A 23,263-nucleotide genomic window follows, 5' to 3' on the forward strand; every position below is an offset into this window, starting at 1 on the left:
TTGGAACTGAAACAACCAGATGATCTGGAACTGAACCTTATAGTGGATGTAGATTCAACTACCTAACAGCAGTGGAGGTGTCTGAGAAACTGTCATTTTCTCAGTTGTGTCTGTCTGTGTTGTGGTTCAGTGGAGCAGCTCTTCTCTGTACAGGAGAGGATGTGGCTGGGGTGGAGCCAGGCGCACTGTGCTACTCACTACATGTGTGTAGGCACTGTATTGTATGTCTGCACATTGTGTGTGTGTGTGAGTATGTGTGTAAACATATAGGATTGTGAATGTGTGTATATGCATAATGCATATGGTATGTGTGTGGTTGTATGAATGCATGCATAGTATGTGAGCGTCTGAGTTTATGTGTTTGAGTGTGTGTAGGGGCATGCAGGTTTCCGCGAAAGCATGCGCTGCTTATCAGCAAGCGGGTGAAGTGGTGCAGGTGTGAGAGTGACGTGGTTCCTGTGGTCTCCCCTCTTCTCTCCCCCCTCCATCTCCCCCTCCATGTGAAGTGAACATCTGTGTGTGTGTGTGTGTGTGTGTGTGTGTGCTAAGCGCCTAGAACCCAGGAAAATCACTGCAACTGTCACACCTGGGTTCCCCATCTGGGTGACTGAAACACTGACCTGACTCAGTTTAAAGTTGTAGGGCCCAAACCAGGACTTATAGTAGACTGGCTACAGCACAGCTATTACGTTGCGGTTAGTAGCCTAAATGTAAAATATTCTGGTATTTTTGTGAATTAAGATATATGCTCGCTTTAGATACGAATTACAGTTGATGTCGGAAGTTTACATACACTTAGGTTGGAGTCATTAAAACTCGTTTTTCAACCACTCCACACATTTCTTGTAAACAAACTATAGTTTTGGCAAGTAGGTTAGGACATCTACTTTATGCATGACACAAGTATCTTTCCAACAATTGTTTACAGACAGATTATTTCACTTATAATTCACTGTATCACAATTCCAGTGGGTCAGAAGTTTACATACACTAAATTGACTGTGCCTTTAAACAGCTTGGAAAATTCCAGAAAATGATGTCATGCCTTTAGAAGCTTCTGATAGGCTAATTGACATAATTTGAGTCAATTGGAGGTGTACCTGTGGATGTATTTCAAGGCCTACCTTCAAACTCAGTGCCTCTTTGCTTGACATCATGGGTTAATCAAAATAAATCAGTCAAGACCTCAGAAAGTCTGGTTCATCCTTCGGAGCAATTTCCAAACGCCTGAAGGTACCACGTTCATCTGTACAAACAATAGTATGCAAGTATAAACACCATGGGACCACGCAGCCGTCATAACGCTCAGGAAGGAGACGCGTTCTGTCTCCTAGAGATGAACGTACTTTGGTGCGAAAAGTGCAAATCAATCCCAGAACAACAGCAAAGGACCTGGAGGAAACAGGTACTAAAGTATCTATATCCACAGTAAAACGAGTCCTATATCGACATAACCTGAAAGGCCGCTCAGCAAGGAAGAAGCCACTGCTCCAAAACCGCCATAAAAAAGCCAGACTACGGTTTGCAACTGCACATGGGGACAAAGATCGTACTTTTTGGAGAAATGTCCTCTGGTCTGAAACAAAAATAGAACTGTTTGGCCACAATGACCATCGTTATGTTTGGAGGAAAAGAGGGCAGCTTGCAAGCCGAAGAACACCATCCCAACTGTGAAGCACAGGGGTGGCAGCATCATGCTGTGGGGGTGCTTTGCTGCAGGAGGGCTGGTGCACTTCACAAAATAGATGGCATCATGAGGAAGGAAAATGATGTGGATATATTGAAGCAACATCTCAAGACATCAGTCAGGAAGATAAAGCTTGGTCGCAAATGGGTCTTCCAAATGGACAATGACCCCAAGCATACTTCCAAAGTTGGGGCAAAATAGCTTAAGGACAACAAAGTCAAGGTACTGGAGTGGTGATCCTAACTGACCTAAGACAGGGAATTTTTACTAGGATTAAATGTCAGGAATTGTGAAAAACTGAGTTTAAATGTATTTGGCTAAGGTGTATGTAAACTTCCGACTTCAACTGTACATCTCTGATACCATCTCTGTTCCTCATCAGACAACACAGAATAGACTACACTACTTGACCATCTGACAACACAGAATAGACTACACTACTTTACCATCTGACGACTGTATATAACACATTACATCACTGTAGGTCAATTGGTAGAGCATGGCGCTTGCAAGGCCAGGGTTGTGGGTTCGATTCCCACGGGGGGCCAGTATGAAAAATGTATGTACTAACTGTAAGTCGCTCTGGATAAGAGCGTCTGCTAAATGACGTAAATGTTATGGCAGCCTTATGCAGTAATTGTCAAGTGTTTCCAGATTTCTATGAAATAGGACCTATAATTAATTACAATGAGGGAAATAGTTTTCCTTCCAAAAAACAGTAATGAAATATGTTAAAATACCAGTCATTTAAAATATTAATGCAAGTAGACAACTGTTTAGCATAATGAGCCAACATAACATAATGTTCTTTGAGGAAATAGCAAACGGTATGTTTGAGATAAGTTTGAGTTGGGTTTTTTAAAGTGTTTTTTTTCTCCAATTTATGCTTTGGCCACAAATACAAGTATAGGATGAGTCAACAACATTATTTGGTAGTGAGTTAACAGAATATTTGTGAGATTTTCACTGGACAGTTACTTTAATGATGGAAGGCTTGCTGTGACATGTTACCATTCGCTCCATCTCTCCTTTCCATTATTCCGTCCATCCTTCTCCATCTCCACCCTTGCGTCTTCTCTTTAGCCCGAGCGACCGATGTCACGCTAAAAGGTATATGTGCGCCACAGCCACGTACAGTATGGGAGCATTAGGTGGACGAGTGGGCAGCAACGCTACAGACAAAGTGCTTTTCCTCATCACGCACTCTGAACAAATAAAGCTGAGAGATGGCGAGAACTCTCCATCAGTGGAGCTGAAGCCCTGGCCCCTCTGCTCTACTGTCTCCAGTCCAGTCCTGGGGGAGGAAGGAGGGACTGACACACTGTACAGTATATACATTCTGAATTGATCACCAGCACGGCGGAGTATCAATTAGACACTACATCTACATGTTTATAGGCACAATCTGGAAGAGATTCTGCTGTTCACTGGTAATTACTACCAATGATTTATACCCATTGATCCTTGAAGAATACAACTAATGTCTCATGATGGGAATGTCTTGGTGATGTGAATTTCCTGTCATGTCAGTCGTAATCAGAGATGAGAGCTGGGGATGTCAGGCAGAATATTGATGAGTACTGACTGTCTGAGAAGACTTGAGGACCAGAGGTTAATCTGTTGTTGATAAACATCCATGGACTGGAAATCTCCCATCTGGTACCACAACACTATTTCATTCATGCATTTGTTTATAAACATCCAGCAGACGTAAACAAAACAACAACAGACAAGGGTATTGGTTTTTAACCAGTTTTAATGAACCCTGATTACAGCTTAATTACAAGTTTGAAAAATAAACAGGAAAGAATTAAAGAGAAATTCAATGTTACATCATGGTATTAAATCTGATCTCTGTTTGAGTGTTATATAACCGCATAGAGAGGGGGAGGGAGAAAGAGAGACCTTTACACAGTAAAACAATACTAATCTGTTTTCCTTTTAAATGAAACAATCCCCAAAATGAAAAAATATACAAGAGCGAGAGAGAAAGTAACATTGTAAAATAGAAATTACACAACGAGATAAAAATCATACATATCCACCCCACCCTCCCCAATAAAATCCTCCCCCTGCCAACGTCTTATCTCTCTGTCGCCATAACAACCCCTCTCAGAATTAATATTACACTTTTAGTTTATCTTACAAATGTGAAAACCGCATAAAAGATGGAGGGGGCGGGGAGCTGGTAGGGGGTCATAACAGAAGCATGGAGGAGAGGTCCACGTCACTATGACAGAGTGATGTACAGTACACAACAACCCTAAAGCAAACTGAACCATGGACTAATAATGAGAAGGAAGGGGAGGTAAGTCATCCAACCATAACAATAACAATAACAATAATAATAAACAGCAATATCGACATCAGAAAGGAAAAGAACATTGGGGGTATTTTCTTACTTTGCTAAAGAAAAGTCATCCTTCTACACTTTGTCTAGCCCTCTCCTAACTGCAGACTCAGACATTAAACCCTGGATATTCCCATCCCACACCATCCTGATAAGAGATCACACTGCAGTTAACAGTCAGGTAGACAGACAACGCTGGCAATAGAGAAAGAAAGAGAGCAAGCAGAATAATGCCCAGTCTGTTGCTTAGATATGATGAGTAGTTTATAAGGCACCTGTCAGTTTCAATAGACACAGGGTGTGGTGGAGGTGAGGGAGGGGGACAGAGTGTGTGTGGTCACATATACAACAGCCCCAGGATGGACAATAACAGCAGTCCCATGATTGATTGTGAGTTGCTCAGCCACTCGCCTGCCAGTCTGGAGGCCTGCCATCCCAGAGGCCCCTGCTAGAGTTCTTACTGGTTGGTCAAGTATTTGATTGCCCTGAGCCAATCAGAGGGCCGTTTGGCCCAGTCTCTAGACCTCGAATGCTCCAGGATGTCAAAACATCAAAGCAGCAAAACGGTGCGGGCAGAGTGTGTGGGAGCGGTTTGGAAATGCAAATGTGTGTGTGTATGTGTTTGAGATAGTGGGCAGGGTATTCCAGGTGAAGTCTCACATGTCATCTCTCCAGCCTCCACTGTTATCTGTACAGCAATCATTAACCCATCAGCCTCCACCCCTACCAACCTGCTGGGAATAGTTAATCCAGTCACGATTAGTAAACTGGCCGCTTTAGATAACTGGCCTAAATGAGTTGAGCTGAGAAACAACAGGATTTCCCATCAACTAAAATCCCCTGGCCTGGCTAACCCATCGCTCATTCACTCCTACTGGGGACAGGGGTGAGTTGTGAGGTCCATTATAGTGAGGTGAGGTCCCCATAGAGGTGCACTATCAAGGTGAGACCAGCCCAAAGAGGTAGACTGAGGACAGGTGACGGTGGTCAGGTCAGGTCAGGTCAGCTCTGGTCTTCTACAAGCTAAGGGGGAGTAGTGGACCATGCTGGCAGATAGAAATAGTAATGTTCAATGGGCAGCGTCTGCATATTAAGTGTACTAGAATGCAGTTCTTTCATGATTCGCATTATTTTCATAATTTTGTCTGTATATCCTGTGTCGTTTTTTGTCCCTTGGTCATAACAAAACATTTGGACCATCCCGTTGTCTCCCTCCCCTTATGAAGTTTACCTGCTGAGAAGCAGGACATTCTCTCCCCTCGCCTACCATTTCATTAAATGCTATGTTGTTTTAGTTTTTTATATCAGTTTGGAATTTCATATATAATATATACTGAACAAAAATATAGACGCAACATGCAACAATTTCAAAGATTTTACTGAGTTACAGTTCATATAAGGAAATCAGTCAATTGAAATAAATTCATTAGGCCCTAATCTATGGATTTCACATGACTGGAAATACAGATATGCTTCTGCTGGTCACAGATACCTTTAAAAAAAAAGGTAGCATAGAGTTGATCACACTGTTGATTGTGGCCTGTGGAATGTTGTCCCACTCCTCTTCAATGGCTGTGTGAAGTTGCTGGATATTGGCGGGAACTGGAACACGCTGTCGTAGACCCAGAGCATCCCAAACATGCTCAATGGGTGACATGTCTGGTGAGTATGCAGGCCATGGAAGAACTTGGACATTTTCAGCTTCCAGGAATTGTGTACAAATCCTTGCAACATGGGGCCGTGCATTATCATTCTAAAACGATGTTGGAGGCGGCTTATGGTAGAGAAATGAATATTCAATTATCTGGCAACAGCTCTGGTGGACATTCCTGCAGTCAGCATGGCAATTACACGCTCCCTCAAAACTTGAGACACCTCTGTGTCATTGTGTTCTGTGACAAAACTGTACATTTTAGAGTGGCCTTATTGTTCCCTGCACAAGGTGCACCTGTGTAATAATAATGCTGTTCAATCAGCTTCTTGATATGCCACACTTGTCAGGTGGATGGATTATCTTGGCAAAGGAGAAATTCTCACTAATAGGGATATGAACAAATGTGTGCACAACATTTAAGAGAAATAAGCTTTTTGTGTGTATAGAAAACGTCTGGGATCTTTTATTTCAGATCATGAAACATGGGACCAACACTTTACATGTTGCGTTTATATTTTTGTTCAGTGTATAAATATATAGTTTGTATGAGTGTGTATATCTCAGTTGGACTTTCTCTTTTTATACATTTTTTTATTTGGACTCCTGTAAAGAGTTTATACATGCTATAAAACAAGTCATAGAGGCAGTGTGTATATGTGTATGTGTGTCTACAGGTGTGCTTGCATATGTGGTGTTGTGTGCGTCTTCTGCTGGTTTAGTTAACACTATGAGACTATCGTTGTTAGAACAGGAGTAAGAGGTTTGGGTGGAGCTGGTGAACTAGGATTCTGTGCAGGTGCCCCTGGCTTCTGCCCAGCCCTGGGATAGACTAGGCTAGGATTAGCTAGGCTAACAGTTCAAAGATACTGGACCCCTCACTCTCCTTTTCCATAGGAGAGCTCTCTGACCCTCCCAATGGTCCCCTCGCTGTTCCTCTCTGTCATCTAACACCTAGCCACTGCTCCCTTCCCCCTCTGTTTATCCTCCACTCCCCACCCTCTCCCTTTTCTCATTTAGATCATGATCTTTCAGGAATGGTCCACAAAAGAAAGGGAATGAGGTAGGAGAGAGAGAAAAGCTAACAGAAAGAGAGGAAACTATAAAAGTAATGACAGAGGAGAGTTAGAGAGAAAGAAGCTGTGTTGAATAGCAGTACCCTTCAGTAGCAGTCCAAGAGCAAAGCTTCCATGTCCCAAAGTTCTGTTCACTGCCCTATTCAACACCCGCTGGTTTGAGTGTGTCTGTGGCTTCCCTGAGTGGAGTGGCCAGTGTTGCGAGGAGGAGTCTTTGCCAGTTCACCACGACTAGGTCCCACAGCCCCCAATCGGCAGCCCAACTTTCCTGTATGTTATTTTTTCTCTTTTTGGCTCTCTCTTACACCCTCTCTCTCTCTCTCTCTCTCTCTCTCTCTCTCTCTCTCTCTCTCTCTCTCTCTCTCTCTCCTCTCTCTCTCTCTCTCTCTCTCTCTCTCTCTCTCTCTCTCTCTCTCTCTCTCTCTCTCTCTCTCTCTCTCTCTCTCTCTCTCTCTCTCTCTCTCTCTCTCTCTCTCTCTCTCTCTCTCTCTCTCTCTCACTCTCTCCCTCTCTCTCACACTTCACTCACACACTCACTCTTTCACTCACCTCTCACACTCCTCACTCTACAACTTCTCACCTGTGTGTTTGATACAGGTACAGGCACTTGTAGAAGCCCCGTCTTCATCTCTATACAAAAATAAAATGGGAGAAATGTCATCCTCCATGTCTGCGGGGCTGGGGAGCCGGGTGGCTGGTCTGTCTGAGTTGGGGTCCCCTGAGGAGAAAGAGTCTAACCCTAGAGGGGGGCCAGAAGGCAGGAGAGGTGAGGCAGGAGAGGTGAGGCAGGAGATGTGGGGCAGGGCTGGAGGCTGGATATGAGGCTGACGGTGGGCTGGACAGGAGGCTGGCTTGGGTGTTCCATCCAGACACAAGCAGAGAGTTGCGAACCCTCTGGTTCTTCCCCTGGTTTAAGTCACTGAGTCTGAGCTTGCTTGGACCAAAAGTCCCCTCTCCCCTCTTTTCTTCAACAGTCTCTGAGGGAGGGTCTCATTACAGCAGGAGGTAAGGGGTTTGGGAGGAGGGTATGTGTGTGTTCTCAAGTCAAGGACTGCATCATGGTTTGGAGTTTGATTAGGACAAAGTTTAGTTTGAGTTAGGAGAGAACTGTCTGTCTGTCAGAGTGGCAGGAGGACTACAGAGGAGTCATTTACACTGTCCTAAACCACCACTGACTGCTAGCATTAGTGTTTGTATGTATCCCTATGTGTGTGTGTGTGTGTGTGTGTGTGTGTGTGTGTGTGTGTGTGTGGATCAGCAGTCCTTGTTCTCCAGTGACAGTTGGGCGGTGGCCCGGTGCAGGTCCTGGCTCACCCTCCTCTGAGCCAACGGGAGGGTACACTCATACCCCCCCAGGGCTGGGGAACTGGGGGCACTGCCAGCCCCGTTCTCCTCCATCCCTCCATTCCTCTCCGTCTCTCTTTCCCTCTCCTTCTCCTCCCCTCGTACTTTCTTGTCGTCCTGCTCTTCCATGGCCTCCATGCGTTGGTCTTCGCTCCAGCGCCGTTTGAAGCGCAGCTTGAGGGGAATGCACTTGGTCTGCCCCTGGGCGGGGGACTGGGGAGGTGGGGTGTCGCCTGGCTCAGCCGGCTCACTCTTCAGGGTGGGAGGTCCGCGGTGGGGGTGGGAATGGTAGTGGGAGGTGAAGAAGGGCAGCAGGCCTGGAGGAGGGGGCGCGGGGGCCTTGAAGACATCCTCATCCAGGTCGTCGTCGTGGGGGTGTGGGTGGGAGGAGGTCCCGTTGGGGTGGTGGGGGTGAGGCCGGGGGTGTCGGGGGGAGAAGAGGTCGTACTCGTCGCCCCGGTCATCGGGGTCGTCATCGCTGATGTCAGTCACCTCCACCTCCTCTTCTGACTCAATGTCTGAGATGGGCTCCACCTACAGAGAGAGACAGAGAGAAAGTGTTGATATCACAGGCACAAACGCTTTAGCTACCATCAGGATCCTCAACACATACAGTCAAATAGTTCAAAGTGACTATGTCCGCTTGTGTGTGTGTCTCACCTTGATCTTGGGCAGTCCAGTGCTGTTGAGGGAGCCGGTGGAGGAGGAGTTGGAGATGAGTCCTGACCCGCCGGCTGAGCTCAGGTCACTGCCGAAGGACAGGGAAGACCCCAGACCGGAGGACGACAGAGACCCTGAGCACGAGGACAGTGAGCTCTGCCTGGGGTGGTGGCCCTGGCTACCGTCCCTCTGCTTCCGGCCCAATGGAGGAGGCTGCAGCTTGAACTTGAAGGGCGAGAGGTGAGGCGGCTCCTCACCCAGGTGCAGCGGGTGGTGGATGGGGTGGGAGTGGGAATGGGCCGAGTGAGGGTGGTGGTGGGCTGAGTGAGGGTGGGGGTGGGCCGAGTGCGGGTGAGGAGAGTGGGATTGGGATAGGGGTGATGGGTGTCGATGACTATTCAGACCTGAGCGTTCTCCTCTTTCCCTCTCTCTCTCTGCTCCCAGTTCTCTCTTGTCTTGGGCGAGGCGGTGTGGCTGGGGAAGGACGACGTTGGGGTAGTGGAGGAAGGCTCTGGGGCTGAGGTGGTAGTTGTAGACACTCTGGTGGTGGGCCTGCAGGTAGCGCTTCATTTCCTCAGGGTTGAAGGAGAAGTGTGAGCCCAGCATGGGGGAGAGGGAGGGGGACGGGGTGTAGGGCAGGTGGGAGGACGGGGTCATGGACAGGGCTGGGGACAGAGGTGGGGCTAGGAGCCCTGCACCCACAGGGCCAGGTAGGGGGGACACGGGGAAGGGGGACAGGTTGTCGGGGTGGACCCTGTGTCCTGGGGGGCAGCGGGAGCCTGGGTGGGCATTGGGGTTCCCTGCTCCACCATACATCCTGAACAGAGACTCATGGGACAGACGGGGGTGGATCATCCCTGATCCTCCCCCTCCTCCCCCAGTCAGCCCTCTCTCTCCCCCTCTCTCCTCCCCTCCTCCCCCGTTGCCGTCCTCGATCTCGGAGTTGACAGAGGTCCCGTCGCTGCAGTCGCTGACCGAGCCGCGCGCCATGCGCCGAGCCACGGCGCTGAACACGCCCCCTGGGCTACGCAGGTCCTCATTGGGCGAAAGCATGTCGGACGGCGTGGAGGGTGGGAAGCGGAAATGAGTTCCGGCTCCGGTTGGCACTGGGGGAGCACTCTGAGGAACACCACTACCTGTTAGAGGACAGGAGAGAGAGGGAAGACAGGAGAGAGAAAGGAGAGATACAATGATGAGGGGAGTAATATACACTCTTCTCCTGAGTAATGATATGGATTAGCACAGTCAGTGTTTAAGGATTTAGTCATGTCTGTGACGCACACCACACACACACACACACACACACACACACACACACACACAGTGAGTGGTACCTGTGGAGCCCATGTCTATGAAGGGGTAGTTGACCAGGACCAGTTTGTTGAAGTTGAACTTGTAGGTGAACCTCTTCCCTTTGGTCTTATGGAGGATCCTCTTGTTGTAGTAATAACTGGTGGGGAAACAGGCCAATATGGGGTTACACACTGAGACCTTTAGGTCCCATTATTACCTGTACCATGCTTCTCAATATCAACACACAGTCATACAGGAACTCTTAAAATGGTACCACACACAGGTGAAATTATTTCATTGAAAACACGTCTAAATAAACCCAGGTCTGTCATGTCCCTCCACACACAGCTAGTGAATGGTCTTATTAACTAGTATTTTGTGACGTCCACACAAAGCAGCCAGGAGAGATGGTGTGTGTGTGTGTAAGTCTGTTATTGTGGGTGTGTGTTTAACTGCATCCAACCAAAACAGAGGCCCAGTAGTTTAGTCGTGGTTTTCTCTAGGCCAACTGGTCACACAGTCCCCTGTTCCTCTGTTAGCCCTAGTCCATCTCTTTATATAACATTCCTCTAAACCCACCAATAATACACCCATGCTTGATCTGTTATATAATGTCCATTCTCTCTCTCTCTCCCATGGCGGGCGGCGGGGTGTCTATAAGTCTCCATCTATATTAACCTTTGTCCTGTTATATAATATCTTTCCATTTTCTTTTTCCATCTCACATCCCTTTATATTAACCCACAGCCCCTCGCCGGCCTAACGCCGCTCTGACTAAGTGACTGTGTGTGTGTGTGTGTGTGTGTGTGTGTGTGAGAGCGAGAGTCAGTGTGTGTGTGTGTGTGTGTGTGAGAGAATGCGTGCGTCCATGTGTGTATGTCAGTGTGTGAGTGCGTGCCCTTGCTCTCCAGATCCCCTTCCAGTCAGTCCACTAAAGGGTGTGAAAGATGGTTTTTTAGATGCCGCTTAGGTCAGCATATAGAGGAGATGTGTAGTGGACCGGCAGCTAGCTGTACTGTCTGTAGCTAGCGTGTTAAGAGGAGGACAGGAGAGAGAGATGAGGTTAGGACTGCTGGTTATACAGTAGCATTAGTGGTGCTCCAGTAGTACTGACTGCATGGGTCTGGGCCAGTCAGCAAGTCAGTCAGCCAGCAAGTCAGTCAGCCAGCAAGTCAGTCAGTCAGCCAGTCAGGCAGCCAGCCAGTCAGCCAGTCAGTCAGCCAGTCAGTCAGCCAGCCAGCCAGCCAGCCAGCCAGTCAGTCAGTCAGTCAGTCAGCCAGCCAGCAGGTCAGGCAGCCAGTCAGTCAGCCAGCCAGTCAGGCAGTCAGTCAGTCAGCAAGTCAGCCAGCAAGTCAGGCAGCCAGTCAGTCAGCCAGCCAGTCAGGCAGACTAGCTGCCATTATCTCCAATGGCTGTTATTTTACCTGGAGCCTCCCACTCTTATTATGCTAATGACAGACTTGTGGTGTCTTTGTGTATGGAGGCAGACTGTAGCTCTTTTTCTATGTCTCTCTTTCCCTCCATCCATCACACTGGATCTGATTCCCGCTCTCCTTCCTTCCCATCTCTCCCTCCCTCTGTATCTCATTCCCTTCTTCCATCCTTCCCCCTTTACATCATCTACCGTTTTATCCCTCCTCTCGCTCTTTCCCTGGGGGCAATGGAGACAGAGCGGGAGACAGGACAGGCCTGCTCTGTTGGAAACCTTGTTTAGGTCAGGCAGCCTCACAGCAGTGTGTCTCTCCATCTCTGACAGAGAGGAGAGGCACACGGTCCTACACAACTCTACCCACTCTCTCTTTCTCCACCCCTCCCTCTCTTCCTCCCTCTCTCATCACATAGTCAGAGTAAGGGAGCACTTTAAAGAGCATTTGAACTCACTTCAAAAGAGAAGAAAGATGCTTTGAGGGTCTGTGTTTAGCTGCCCAATACCCCCCCCCACCCACACGCGCAAGGGTGCACACACACACCTAAAACCCAGGGAAACATCTTTATCCGCTCATAATCAGATGTAACAATAACCGTGTGGATTTAGACTTAGTGAGAGACTTCCAGGAAAATGTGTGCGCTATTTGTTGTATGTGTGTGTGTGGGATTGTGTGTATACAGTATGTGTGTGAGATTGTGAGGTTGCAGGACAGGGAGTACACCCACGATTACAGACGACTAAACTGGCTGATCAGACAAAAAAAAAGAGAGAAGTAGGCCTACACCAAAGAGAGAGAGAGAGAGAGAGAGAGAGAGAGAGAGAGAGAGAGAGAGAGAGAGAGAGAGAGAGAGAGAGAGAGAGAGAGAGAGAGAGAGAGAGAGCAAGAAAAAAGAGAGTGATGAGAGAGTGAGATGAGAGGGAGAACAGAGGGATGGGTACTTTCCTGGAAAAAGTAATCAAGACTCCCAGAGTTGATGGAGAGAGGAGAAGAGAGGACAGAGGGATCAGAGATGAGAGAGGAAGAGAAAGTAGGGGAGAATTGAATCCTCTTAACAGTGTCACTGGTCTAACTATCCTTCTAGCCATATAGCTGCCCTGTCTATTGGAACACAGCTAGCCTCTTCATGCTGCCAGTATCAAAGAAATATGGCTGCTTGATAAAGAGTCATCTGGTCTCCAGAGTACCATAGCTGCTCTCCACACACACACACACACACACACACACACACACACACACACACACACACACACCAACTATTGTCATATAGCTGCTCTCTCTATCCCTCTTTCTCCACACAGACAGGCACGGACACACACATTGTTGTGCAGTAAATTGGCGCTTACTGTGACAGGAAGTCAGGATTACAACGCCCTCCATGAGTCCCTGTTGATTTTCTGCCTCTTTCCTCACACCAGCTGCTCACACTCAGGTGTGTGGCTTTATGCACGGGAGACTTAACACTACTGGAAAACCTGGTGTGGATGACCGGTGTTGGTTGGTGGCTGAACTGTAGTGTGTGTGTGTGTGTGTGTGTGTGTGTGTGTGTGTGTGTGTGTGTGTGTGTGTGTGTGTAAAGATGAGGGTCTGGCTGTGGGTCTGATTAGGCTGTTCACATGCTCTAAGTGTGTGTGTGTGTGTGTGTGTGTGTGTGTGTGTGTGGTGTGTGTGTGTGTGTGTGTGTGTGTGTGTGTGTGTGTGGAGATGAGGATCTAGCTGGGGTCTGATTAGGCTGGTCACATGCTCTGTGGGCGCGAGCGTGTGGTCGAGTCTACTCAGGGTGTGTTCTGCACGCACAGCAAATAAAAGACTCATTCTATCCTGGACAATGAGATGCACACACACACACACACACACGGGAAACACACTCGACACAAACTCATACAGTCACCCTCTCCTCTCCCTCTCTCTCTCCATCCCCTCATTCAATCTATACAATAGGCTCTGTTGTAAGACCGGGACTCCTGACCTAGTCACAGTGGTGTCACAGCAGTCCTGCTCAATCAAACACACACGGAGTGAACATGGTCGGTGTATGTGTGTGTGAGACGGGGGAGGGGTATCCTACTGTGGTGAATGGGACATCTACCCTCTGACCTGTATGAGCTGCTAACAGTCATCATCATGACCCCATCAGAGGACCAGACCAGTACTGGGAACAGAGACCATAGGTATAGCATCAGCCCATTCTTCTTACCATTAGGACCAATATATACAACATTTGCAGAGAGAGAGAGAGAGAGAAAGAGCGAGAGAGAGGCCCAGGGCTTTACTGTGCGACTGCCATCTCGGTTTTCTCCCATAGCCCTACAACCAGTACACTGATGCCATTGTCCACTCTCCCTCTCCATCCCTCCCTCTCTGAGCACCGGGTGGAGAAGGGATCCACACTGGGTCTGGGGCTACAGAGAGCTGAGGAATTCACCATGGTTTTACTAGTGCAGTAATGTCTATGGGACGGGTTTGATTCCAAGTGCTGTGAACCAGTTGCCCTATTACTGTGATTAATATCACCAATAAAGTGTTGTTCATACATTTCACTCAGAGCAAAATAAACAAATAAAAACTGAAAACAAACAATAAGAATCCCCGATCTACTCCCTTTGGCATTTTGCTCCATTCCCACACACACACACACACACACACACACACACACACACACACACACACACACACACACACACACACACACACACACACACACACACACACACACACACACACACACACACACACACACACACACACACACACACACACACACACACACACACACACCTCGTTTGACACCGCGGTATGTGAGGCCATGGGTCTGTCACCACAACAAACCCTCTCAAGATGCATATCAATAGTAATGTGGCAAGAGGATTAATGGCACTAAAGATGAATGAAGTTCTAAAACACACACTGTAGCAACCATCCCCATATGGAACACATGGCAGTAGAGTGGGCCACATTGCTCCACACATATGGGAGAAATCTGGAGACCAAAGTCAGTGTGGTACCCAGGACTTCAGCTGGAGTTAACTTACACACACTCTCTCTCACACACAGTTCAAACAACACGCCTGTTTTCAAGCCCCTGCACTTCAATCACTCGCCCCCATGATCTTACAGTTTCCTGTATAGTGTGCACATGGTGATTTCCCCTTATCAGGAATACTATTGTATTCCTGTGTGCCTGTGAGTTGACTTTCCAAGAGGACACACGACTCTGGTCCCTGCGTCATTCCTGTCTCCTGCTCCCACAGCCAGTGTGAAATTCACACTCCCACAGTGAGGATTAGGCTGTGTGTGTGTGTGTGTGTGTGTGTGTGTGTGTGTGTGTGTGTGTGTGTGTGTGTGTGTGTGTGTGTGTGTGTGTGTGTGTGTGCGAGCATGCTGTCTTGTACTTCTATCATTGTGGGGACATGATATCCCCAAAAGTCCCGATAGTAAAACAAGGAAAATTCTCCCTTGTGGAAACATTTCCCACGTCCCCACAGGGACAAAGGCTATTTAAAACGTATGGGTTTGGTTAAGGTTTAGGCGATAGGGTTAGGTTTAGGCGATAGGTTTAGGCAATAGAGAAAATAGGATTTTGAATGGAAATCAATTTTAAGTCCCCACAAGGATAGAAAAACAAGTGTGTGTGTTAAGGTCAGAGATATGAGGGAGAGAGTGATGCGCTACAGAGGGAAAGAGAGAGATGCGCTACAGAGGGAATGAGAGATGCGCTACAGAGGGAAATAGATATGCTACAGAGGGAAAGGGAGAGATACGCTACAGAGGGAAAGAGAGATACGCTACAGAGGGAAAGAGAGATGCGCTACAGAGGGAAAGAGAGATGCGCTACAGAGGGAAAGAGAGAGATGCGCTACAGAGGGAAAGAGAGATGCGCTAGAGGGAAAGAGATGCGCTAGAGGGAAAGAGAGATGCGCTAGAGGGATGTGCTACAGAGGGAGAGAGATACGCTACAGAGGGAAAGAGATACGCTACAGAGGGAAAGAGATACGCTACAGAGGGAAAGAGATACGCTACAGAGGGAAAGAGAGAGATGCGCTACAGAGGGAAAGAGAGAGATGCGCTACAGAGGGAAAGAGAGATGCGCTACAGAGGGAAAGAGAGAGATGCGCTACAGAGGGAAATAGAGAGATGCGCTACAGAGGGAGGAGATGCGCTACAGAGGGAAAGAGCGATGTGCTACAGAGGGAAAGAGCGATGTGCTACAGAGGGAAAGAGCGATACACTACAGAAGGAAAGAGATACGCTACAGAGGGAAAGAGAGATGTGCTACAGAGGGAAAGAGCGATGCGCTACAGAGGGAAAGAGAGATGCGCTACAGAGGGAAAGAGAGATGCGCTACAGAGGGAAAAGAGAGATGCGCTACAGAGGGAAAGAGAGAGATCGCTACAGAGGGAAAGAGAGATGCGCTACAGAGGGGAAAGAGAGATGCGCTACAGAGGGAAAGAGGATGCGCTACAGAGGGAAAGAGGGATGCGCTACAGAGGGAGAGAGAGATGCGCTACAGAGGAAGAGAGATACGCTACAGAGGGAAAGAGAGATGCGCTACAGAGGGAAAGAGAGAGAGATGCGCTACAGAGGGAAAGAGAGAGATACGCTACAGAGGGAAAGAGAGATGCGCTACAGAGGGAGAGAAAGATGCGCTAAAGAGGGAAAGAGAGATCGCTACAGAGGGAAAGAGAGATACGCTACAGAGGGAAAGAGAGATACGCTACAGAGGGAAAGAGAGATGCGCTACAGAGGGAAAGAGATGCGCTACAGAGGGAAAGCGAGAGATGCGCTACAGAGGGAAAGAGATACGCTACAGAGGGAAAGAGAGATGCGCTACAGAGGGAAAGAGAGAGATGCGCTACAGAGGGAAAGAAGAGATGCGCTACAGAGGGAAAAAGAGAGATACGCTACAGAGGGAAAGAGAGATGCGCTACAGAGGGAAAGAGAGAGATGCGCTACAGAGGGAAAGAGAGAGATGCGCTACAGAGGGAAAAGAGAGATGCGCTACAGAGGGAAAGAGAGATGCGCTACAGAGGGAAAGAGGGATGCGCTACAGAGGGAAAGAGAGATGTGCTACAGAGGGAAAGAGAGAGATACGCTACAGAGGGAAAGAGAGATACGCTACAGAGGGAAAGAGAGATGCGCTACAGAGGGAAAGAGAGATGCGCTATAGAGGGAAAGAGAGAGATGCGCTACAGAGGGACAGAGATACGCTACAGAGAGAAAGAGAGAGATGCGCTACAGAGGGAAAGAGAGATACGCTACAGAGGGAAAGAGAGATGCGCTACAGAGGGAAGGAGAGATAGCTACAGAGGGAAAGAGAGAGATAGCTACAGAGGGAAAAGAGAGAGATACGCTACAGAGGGAGGAAGGATGCGCTACAGAGGGAAAGAGAATACGATACAGAGGGAAAGAGACAATACGCTACAGAGGGAAAGAGAGATACGCTACAGAGGGGAAAGAGAGATGCGCTACAGAGGGAAAGAGATGCGCCACAGAGGAAAGCGAGAGATGCGCTACAGAGGGAGAGAAATACGCTACAGAGGGAAAGAGAAATACGCTTACAGAGGGAAAGAGAAATATGCTACAGAGGGAAAGAGATACGCTACAGAGGAAAGAAAGAGAGATGCGCTACAGAGGGAAAGAGAAATACGCTACAGAGGGAAAGAGAAATATGCTACAGAGGGAAAGAGATACGCTGTACAGAGGGAAAGAGAGATGCGCTACAGAGGGAAAAAAGAGAGAGATACGCTACAGAGGGAAGAGAGAGATACGCTACAGAGGAAAGAGGAGAGATACGCTACAGAGGAAAGAGAGAGATACGCTACAGAGGGAAGAGAGAGATACGCTAGAGGGAAAAAGAGAGAGATACGCTACAGAGGGATAGAGAGATCGCTACAGAGGGAAAGAGAGAGATACGCTACAGAGGGAAAGAGAGATACGCTACAGAGGAAAAAGAGAGATACGCTACAGAGGGAAAAAGAGAGATACGCCTTACAGAGGGAAGAGAGAGATACGCTACAGAGGGAAAGAGAGAGATACGCTACAGAGGAAAAAGAGAGAGATACGCTACAGAGGAAAAAGAGAGAGAGATACGCTACAGAGGGAAAGAGAGAGATACGCTACAGAGGGAAAAAAGAGATACGCTACAGAGGGAAAGAGAGAGATACGCTACAGAGGGAAAGAGAGATACGCTACAGAGGGAAAGAGAGATGACGGCTAAGCAGAGGGAAAGAGAGAGATACGCTAGCAGAGGGAAAGAGAGAGATACGCTACAGAGGGAAAGAGCGATGCGCTACAGAGGGAAAAGAAGCGTGCGCTACAGAGGGAAAGAGAGATGGCGCTCAGAGGGAAAGAGAGATGCGCTACAGAGGGGAAGAGAGATCGCGCTCAGAGGGAAAGAGAGAGATGCGCTACCAGAGGGAAAGAGATACGCTACAGAGAGAAAGAGAGATACGCTACAGAGGGAAAGATGGGAGAGAAAGAAAGACAAAAAGGGGAGAAGAGTGAAAGAGGAGGAAGGCTGCAATGAATTGGTGTAGCTTACAGTGAGGGTTAGGCCATCAATCATACTAATACATTATATATTTAAGCAATAAGGCTTGAGGGGGCTACGGGCTGTTCGTACACACGACGCTGTGGATACAGCCCTTGGCCGTGGTATATTGGCCATGAACCACAAACCCCAGCGGTGCCTTATTGCTATTATAAACTGGTTACCAACGTAATTAGATTAGTAAAAATAAATGTTTTGTCAGCCAATCAGCATTAAAGGCTCGAACCACCCAGTTTATAAATATAAATACACTACCAGTTAAATGTTTGGACACACCTACTCATTCAAGGGTTTTCTTTATTTTGACTATTTCTTACATTGTAGAATAATAGTGAAGACATCAAAACTATGAAATAACACATTGAATCAAGTAGTAACAAAAAAGGGTGTTAAACAAATCAAATATATTTTATATTTGAGATTCTTCAAATAGCCACCCTTTGCCTTGATGACAGCTCTGCACACTCTTGGCATTCTCTATAGTAAGGATGAGAGGAGAGGAAAGGAAGAAGGAAGAAGAGAGAGCAGTGGCGGGGTGAGGAGAGGAGAGGGAGGTGGAGCTCCCATCGTTGAAGATGTATTAAGACCCAAAAGGACTTATTCAATGAGGGATTAATAAGAGGAAAACACCCCCTCCTCCAAACTGTGATTTGCAATTAGTGTGTTAAACCAGCCTGTCCTCCTCAGACCCCCATCTGCATCAGACACCATGTCAATCACACCCCTGTAAGAGACCTTACGTAAGCCCCCAACCTAAACAGGGCGACTCCATCACTCTTCTGCTCTTACTACTTCCAGATTATGTGTGGTTTATCAGTTTATCAGTGCTTAGTCTAATCTTTGTCCTGTGAAGTCAGAAACACAAGAGACTACAAGCCAGGGCCCATTAAAACAGTCAGTGGTGACTGGTTAGGTTAGATACTGGGCTGTTGAACTGTGTTGTTCTCTCAGGTTATGGGTCTTATTCTCTGTCCCGATTACTAATGTGGTGCAATGTGTCACCTACGTAATATTTTAGACTGTACAGATTAGTCCAAAGTCGTATGTCAAAGTCTGTTGTGTTGCTGTCAGTGAGTAAATGTGTTGAACCTGCTGTTTGGGTGTGTGTTATGGTGAGTGTGTGTGGCTGTGAGGGAGATCAGGACAAGAGTCTGTGTGAGATCCAGGCCTAACCAGTGAGCTTCCTGGGGATGATACGTCACATGAGGCCTGGATGGATTACTGGCACATTACACTAAGGGTCCGACCTACAGTACCTAGGTCATCACCATAATAGCTTGACTTGGTGTTACAGTGTATGGGGGTCATTGCAAGAACGGTGATGCCTAATGGGTGTTATAGTGCCACAACAAGAAGGCTATATTGGACCTGATTGGTGTCCTTAAATTAGGCCAGAGTCAGCCATGTGACATGCTACATGTGGTCAGAGTAGTAGTTATACAGTAGGGATGGACATTTGACCTTTTTGACTGTTTGAGTTCTCGCATTATTTTTTATCTCGCTCGAGTACTATTTTTAGAACAGCCAGAGGCTGTACAGCCACTGGAAAACAATGTTTGCGGCATTTATCTACTGTATATGCCAACAGTGAGCAACAATGCCTCATTTATCATTACCATTACAGATACGAATCCATTTGCCTAAATTGCCTCCATATATATATATATATGTGTGTATATATTCAGTCAATAAAAAACTGCCATTTAAGATGAATTTATTGAAACTGTAATATCAACCTGGTTATATTATATCATGGAACACAATCTTCAAAAAGGTGGCAGCCTCTCGCAGTATGGCACTTACTTGTAGAAGCCTATGGTTGTGCAATGGCATAGCCTTGTTTTGTTCATTTAGCAGACAATACGCTCTTATTTCCCAGCCCTTATCGCAGTCAAGACACCTATTTTACAGTAAAAACATGATGTAATATAACAGAATAATGTGAAGTGATTCGAATCTCCCGTCTAGAACAGTTATTCTCAGAGTGATCATTTGAAACTGGGCTCAATTTAGAAAGTTAACGTTTTTCAAGTTTTTCAGGGTTACAAAACAAAATGTCTTCTTCGATATACAGGCGTTCGATTTTGTTTATTACGCCTGTTCCTTGTAATTTTTCTAAATGGATTAACAAATCTACATTGAACACTGCATGGGGATGAATTATGGCCAGGACATCTGTTTGGTGAGTAGGCCTGGACTTAATGATTGAATTATTTGTTTTCATTCATTTTTTACGATATAGACAATTTTGACTTCGTGGCTGTGGTAACTAGTGACAACCGCAAAGCACCCTAAGCGGAAAATGACTAAATTCTTCCAAAACTGCAGCTCATTGTTGGAACACATATTTCTCTACTTCAGTCAACCAGTCCGTTTAGAATTGGTGATGAGAACAGTCATCATTTCATGAGGAATAGCTTGTGTATCCCATCAGTTAGATATGTTTTTATAGACATTTATTTCTGGGAAAGGGAATTTAGGGAGCAGAATTGTGTGATGCTTGGCTTTGTTTTTTTTTGTTATGTCCCAAAAATGCACATGTACAAATGGAACACTAGTCAAAACAAATTAACGTTGTCTTCAAAAGAAAATGTTGATTAAATAGATGTTTAATATATATATATATATATATTTTAAATCTCTGGTAAAGATTGGTTTTGACCGTTTGTGTACTTGATTTCTCATGCCAATCCCTATTGTACAGTGTATGGGTGATTCACATGTGATAGGCTACATGTGGTGAGTAGCTGTAATACAGTATAGGCCATGGAGGTCAATGCCATAACAGAATAAGGAGCGTGTGTTAGGGATGTTTGAGTGAACAGTCTTTTTTTGTTTATTCACTGCCATAACATTCCATGGGCAATATTATCACCGCCAGCAGGTATATGGGGCTTGAGTTGGTGTCAATAGAATCCATGTAGCTTTCTGGTCACTGCCAAAACAGTGTATTGGGAGATAGAGTCAGTGCCAATACGATAGGCCTACAGTATACAGTGCTTTAGGCTGGACTTCGTGTCATAGCCATAACAGCCAGCTTAGGCAGGTGATGAAATGTTGACCCGTGCACAACATAACAATAAACCTATATCTGGGGCCTAAGCCAGAGCTTTATGAGTATTGGGGCCTGGATCACTGCCATAAGACAGCCATGCATTAGGATCAGGGTGTTAAACAGCACAGTACATGGGGCTGGACACTTGGTGTCATTGAGTTTCCTTACCGAGTGCCCCTGCTCAGCTTGTCATAGTTCATCTGGGGTTTGCACTTTTACGGGCATAACCCTTGGAACCATTTCGTCAGTCCTTGATGACAAACTCTCCATAGTCCCCCTGCCAGGCGATGACGTCATGGTACTCCTCCTTCCTCAGCAGCTCCAGGATGAAGTGCCACAGCTGGATCTGTCGCGAGCCGGGGCTCGACTCGGGTTTGTAGGCCCAATCTGGAAAGGCAAACCCTGGGGAGGAGAGGGAGACCAGGGGAGAAGGGAGTTAGCCTGGAGGTCCCTGAGCACAGCCATACTGATGGACTGAGATGATTAGCCTTCATAGAGGACAGCACATTTCAGAAAGGCTATGCTCAGTCTAAATGTTCACTTATTTCTGAAGTCTAAACAGCAGGCAGCACATAAAAACCCAACGTTTGGGGCAATAGCCAAGTCACGGGAATGCAGGGCAGGTCATGAATATTGATTCCAACTCCATTGAGGCGAGAGGAGTTGCCGCTAGCCCTGTCAGGTGCTGTCAGGTGCAAGAGTGGAACGTGTGTTCTATAAGGTGTTTTGTAGAAGAGGAAAGAGGATTAGTGAGGGCCTATTTGTGTTCGGTCTATTAGTTCTCCGTCTCGAGCTCAGGGATGTATTTGGGATCCATCTGTCGATACGGTCTGGTTCTGTCTCTACTGTTATTAATGTACACAGTCGCTGCACATCATCAACTGTGGCTGCTTGACACGTTGCGGTGTCACTCACACCTGCCTGACCTGGCCTGGGCTCTTCTCTGCTTTCCTCTCCTCCACTCCACTTTGTGTTGTATCTGACTCATGGTAGACTGGGTGCAGAAACCACGACCTTCCTGTCACGCACTGCTACGGACGTCCACACAACCACAACAGTCCTGCGCCGGAAACACTCACTGATCTCCCTGTCGTGATACTACTCTGATAGTGACACACACACACACGTACACACACCATCACAACATTTGTGCTCTTTCTATGTCTGTGGAACACTATTCATGAAGAAAACCTCTCCCTCCACCTCTTTTCCCCGATTCTGTCACTCTTTCCTACTGACAGAGGAAACAACACGGCCTAGTCCTCCCTCTCCTCTGTCCCTCCATATCCCTCCCCCAAATGTACAACGGAAACTCAAAGTGTGAAAGGCGGAAACAGACTGTGGGTGTGGGCACATGTTCATGAGTGTTTGTCTGCCTGCTCGACTGACCTTGATGTAAATGTGTGTTCAAGATTGAGAATACGCCAATATGTGAGTGAATGAGGGTATATATTCATGACGAGTTGAATGCACTTGAGAGGCTATTTTTTCACATGCGTTTGGTCACGAAGATGTGACAAATCTGAGCCAGACTGGGTGTTAGCATCACTGGTGTTAAAGAGTTTAATCAGAGAGAGACACTGATCACCTACTATTCAATATGACTAACATCCTCTCTACATAACCATTACTCTGCCAGAGAAGAACAGGAGTCCATATTTCTGTGATAAAATCAGGCCTAGTCAATGCCTACAAATCCCATTCATCAGGGATTGAGGCCTACAACTTTCTCCTATACAACAGATAACATGGCGTTACGGAATTAGCTTAACTTTAGACTGCATTTGAAGTAGGAAAACATCTGACAAATTTAAATTTCAAGGTGAACTATCCCTTTAAGATCTAGCTACAACATGGATGTGTAAGACATCACTATGGCAGAAAAGCCACTACTAGGACAGATGAGCACTGAAAAGCATCAGAATAGCTCATTTTAGCTAGATGTTGGAGGGATTTTCTACACGACGGACAGATTGATAGATAGATTATAATCTGCACCATGCTTGGCAGCGCGACCATTTAGACCCTGTTACCTAACGCTCTTCATTATGTCAATAGACCGCATCTGGCAAACAACATAGAGCCACGCTCAATAGATTCATGCCAGATCTGCTTTATGTAGTTCTATGTGGGCTTAAATAGGTCTGCCTTGGTGAACCAGATTGACTAA

General features: G+C 46.8%; 1 protein-coding gene across 1 annotated transcript; it reads right to left on the reverse strand.

The window, feature by feature from the left end:
* Positions 1-7,350: 7,350 nt before the first annotated feature.
* LOC121542887 (ETS domain-containing transcription factor ERF-like) lies at positions 7,351-21,293 on the reverse strand. Its single transcript, XM_045208339.1, has 4 exons — positions 21,262-21,293; positions 10,103-10,218; positions 8,769-9,904; positions 7,351-8,642 (listed from the first exon to the last, which is right to left on the reverse strand). Exons 1-4 carry the CDS (start codon positions 21,291-21,293, stop codon positions 8,019-8,021), a joined length of 1,908 nt encoding a protein of 635 aa, XP_045064274.1. The 3' UTR covers positions 7,351-8,018.
* Positions 21,294-23,263: the final 1,970 nt, after the last annotated feature.

Source organism: Coregonus clupeaformis, chromosome 28 (assembly GCF_020615455.1).
Source record: "Coregonus clupeaformis isolate EN_2021a chromosome 28, ASM2061545v1, whole genome shotgun sequence".
In the NCBI taxonomy this organism is placed as follows: Eukaryota; Metazoa; Chordata; class Actinopteri; order Salmoniformes; family Salmonidae; genus Coregonus; species Coregonus clupeaformis.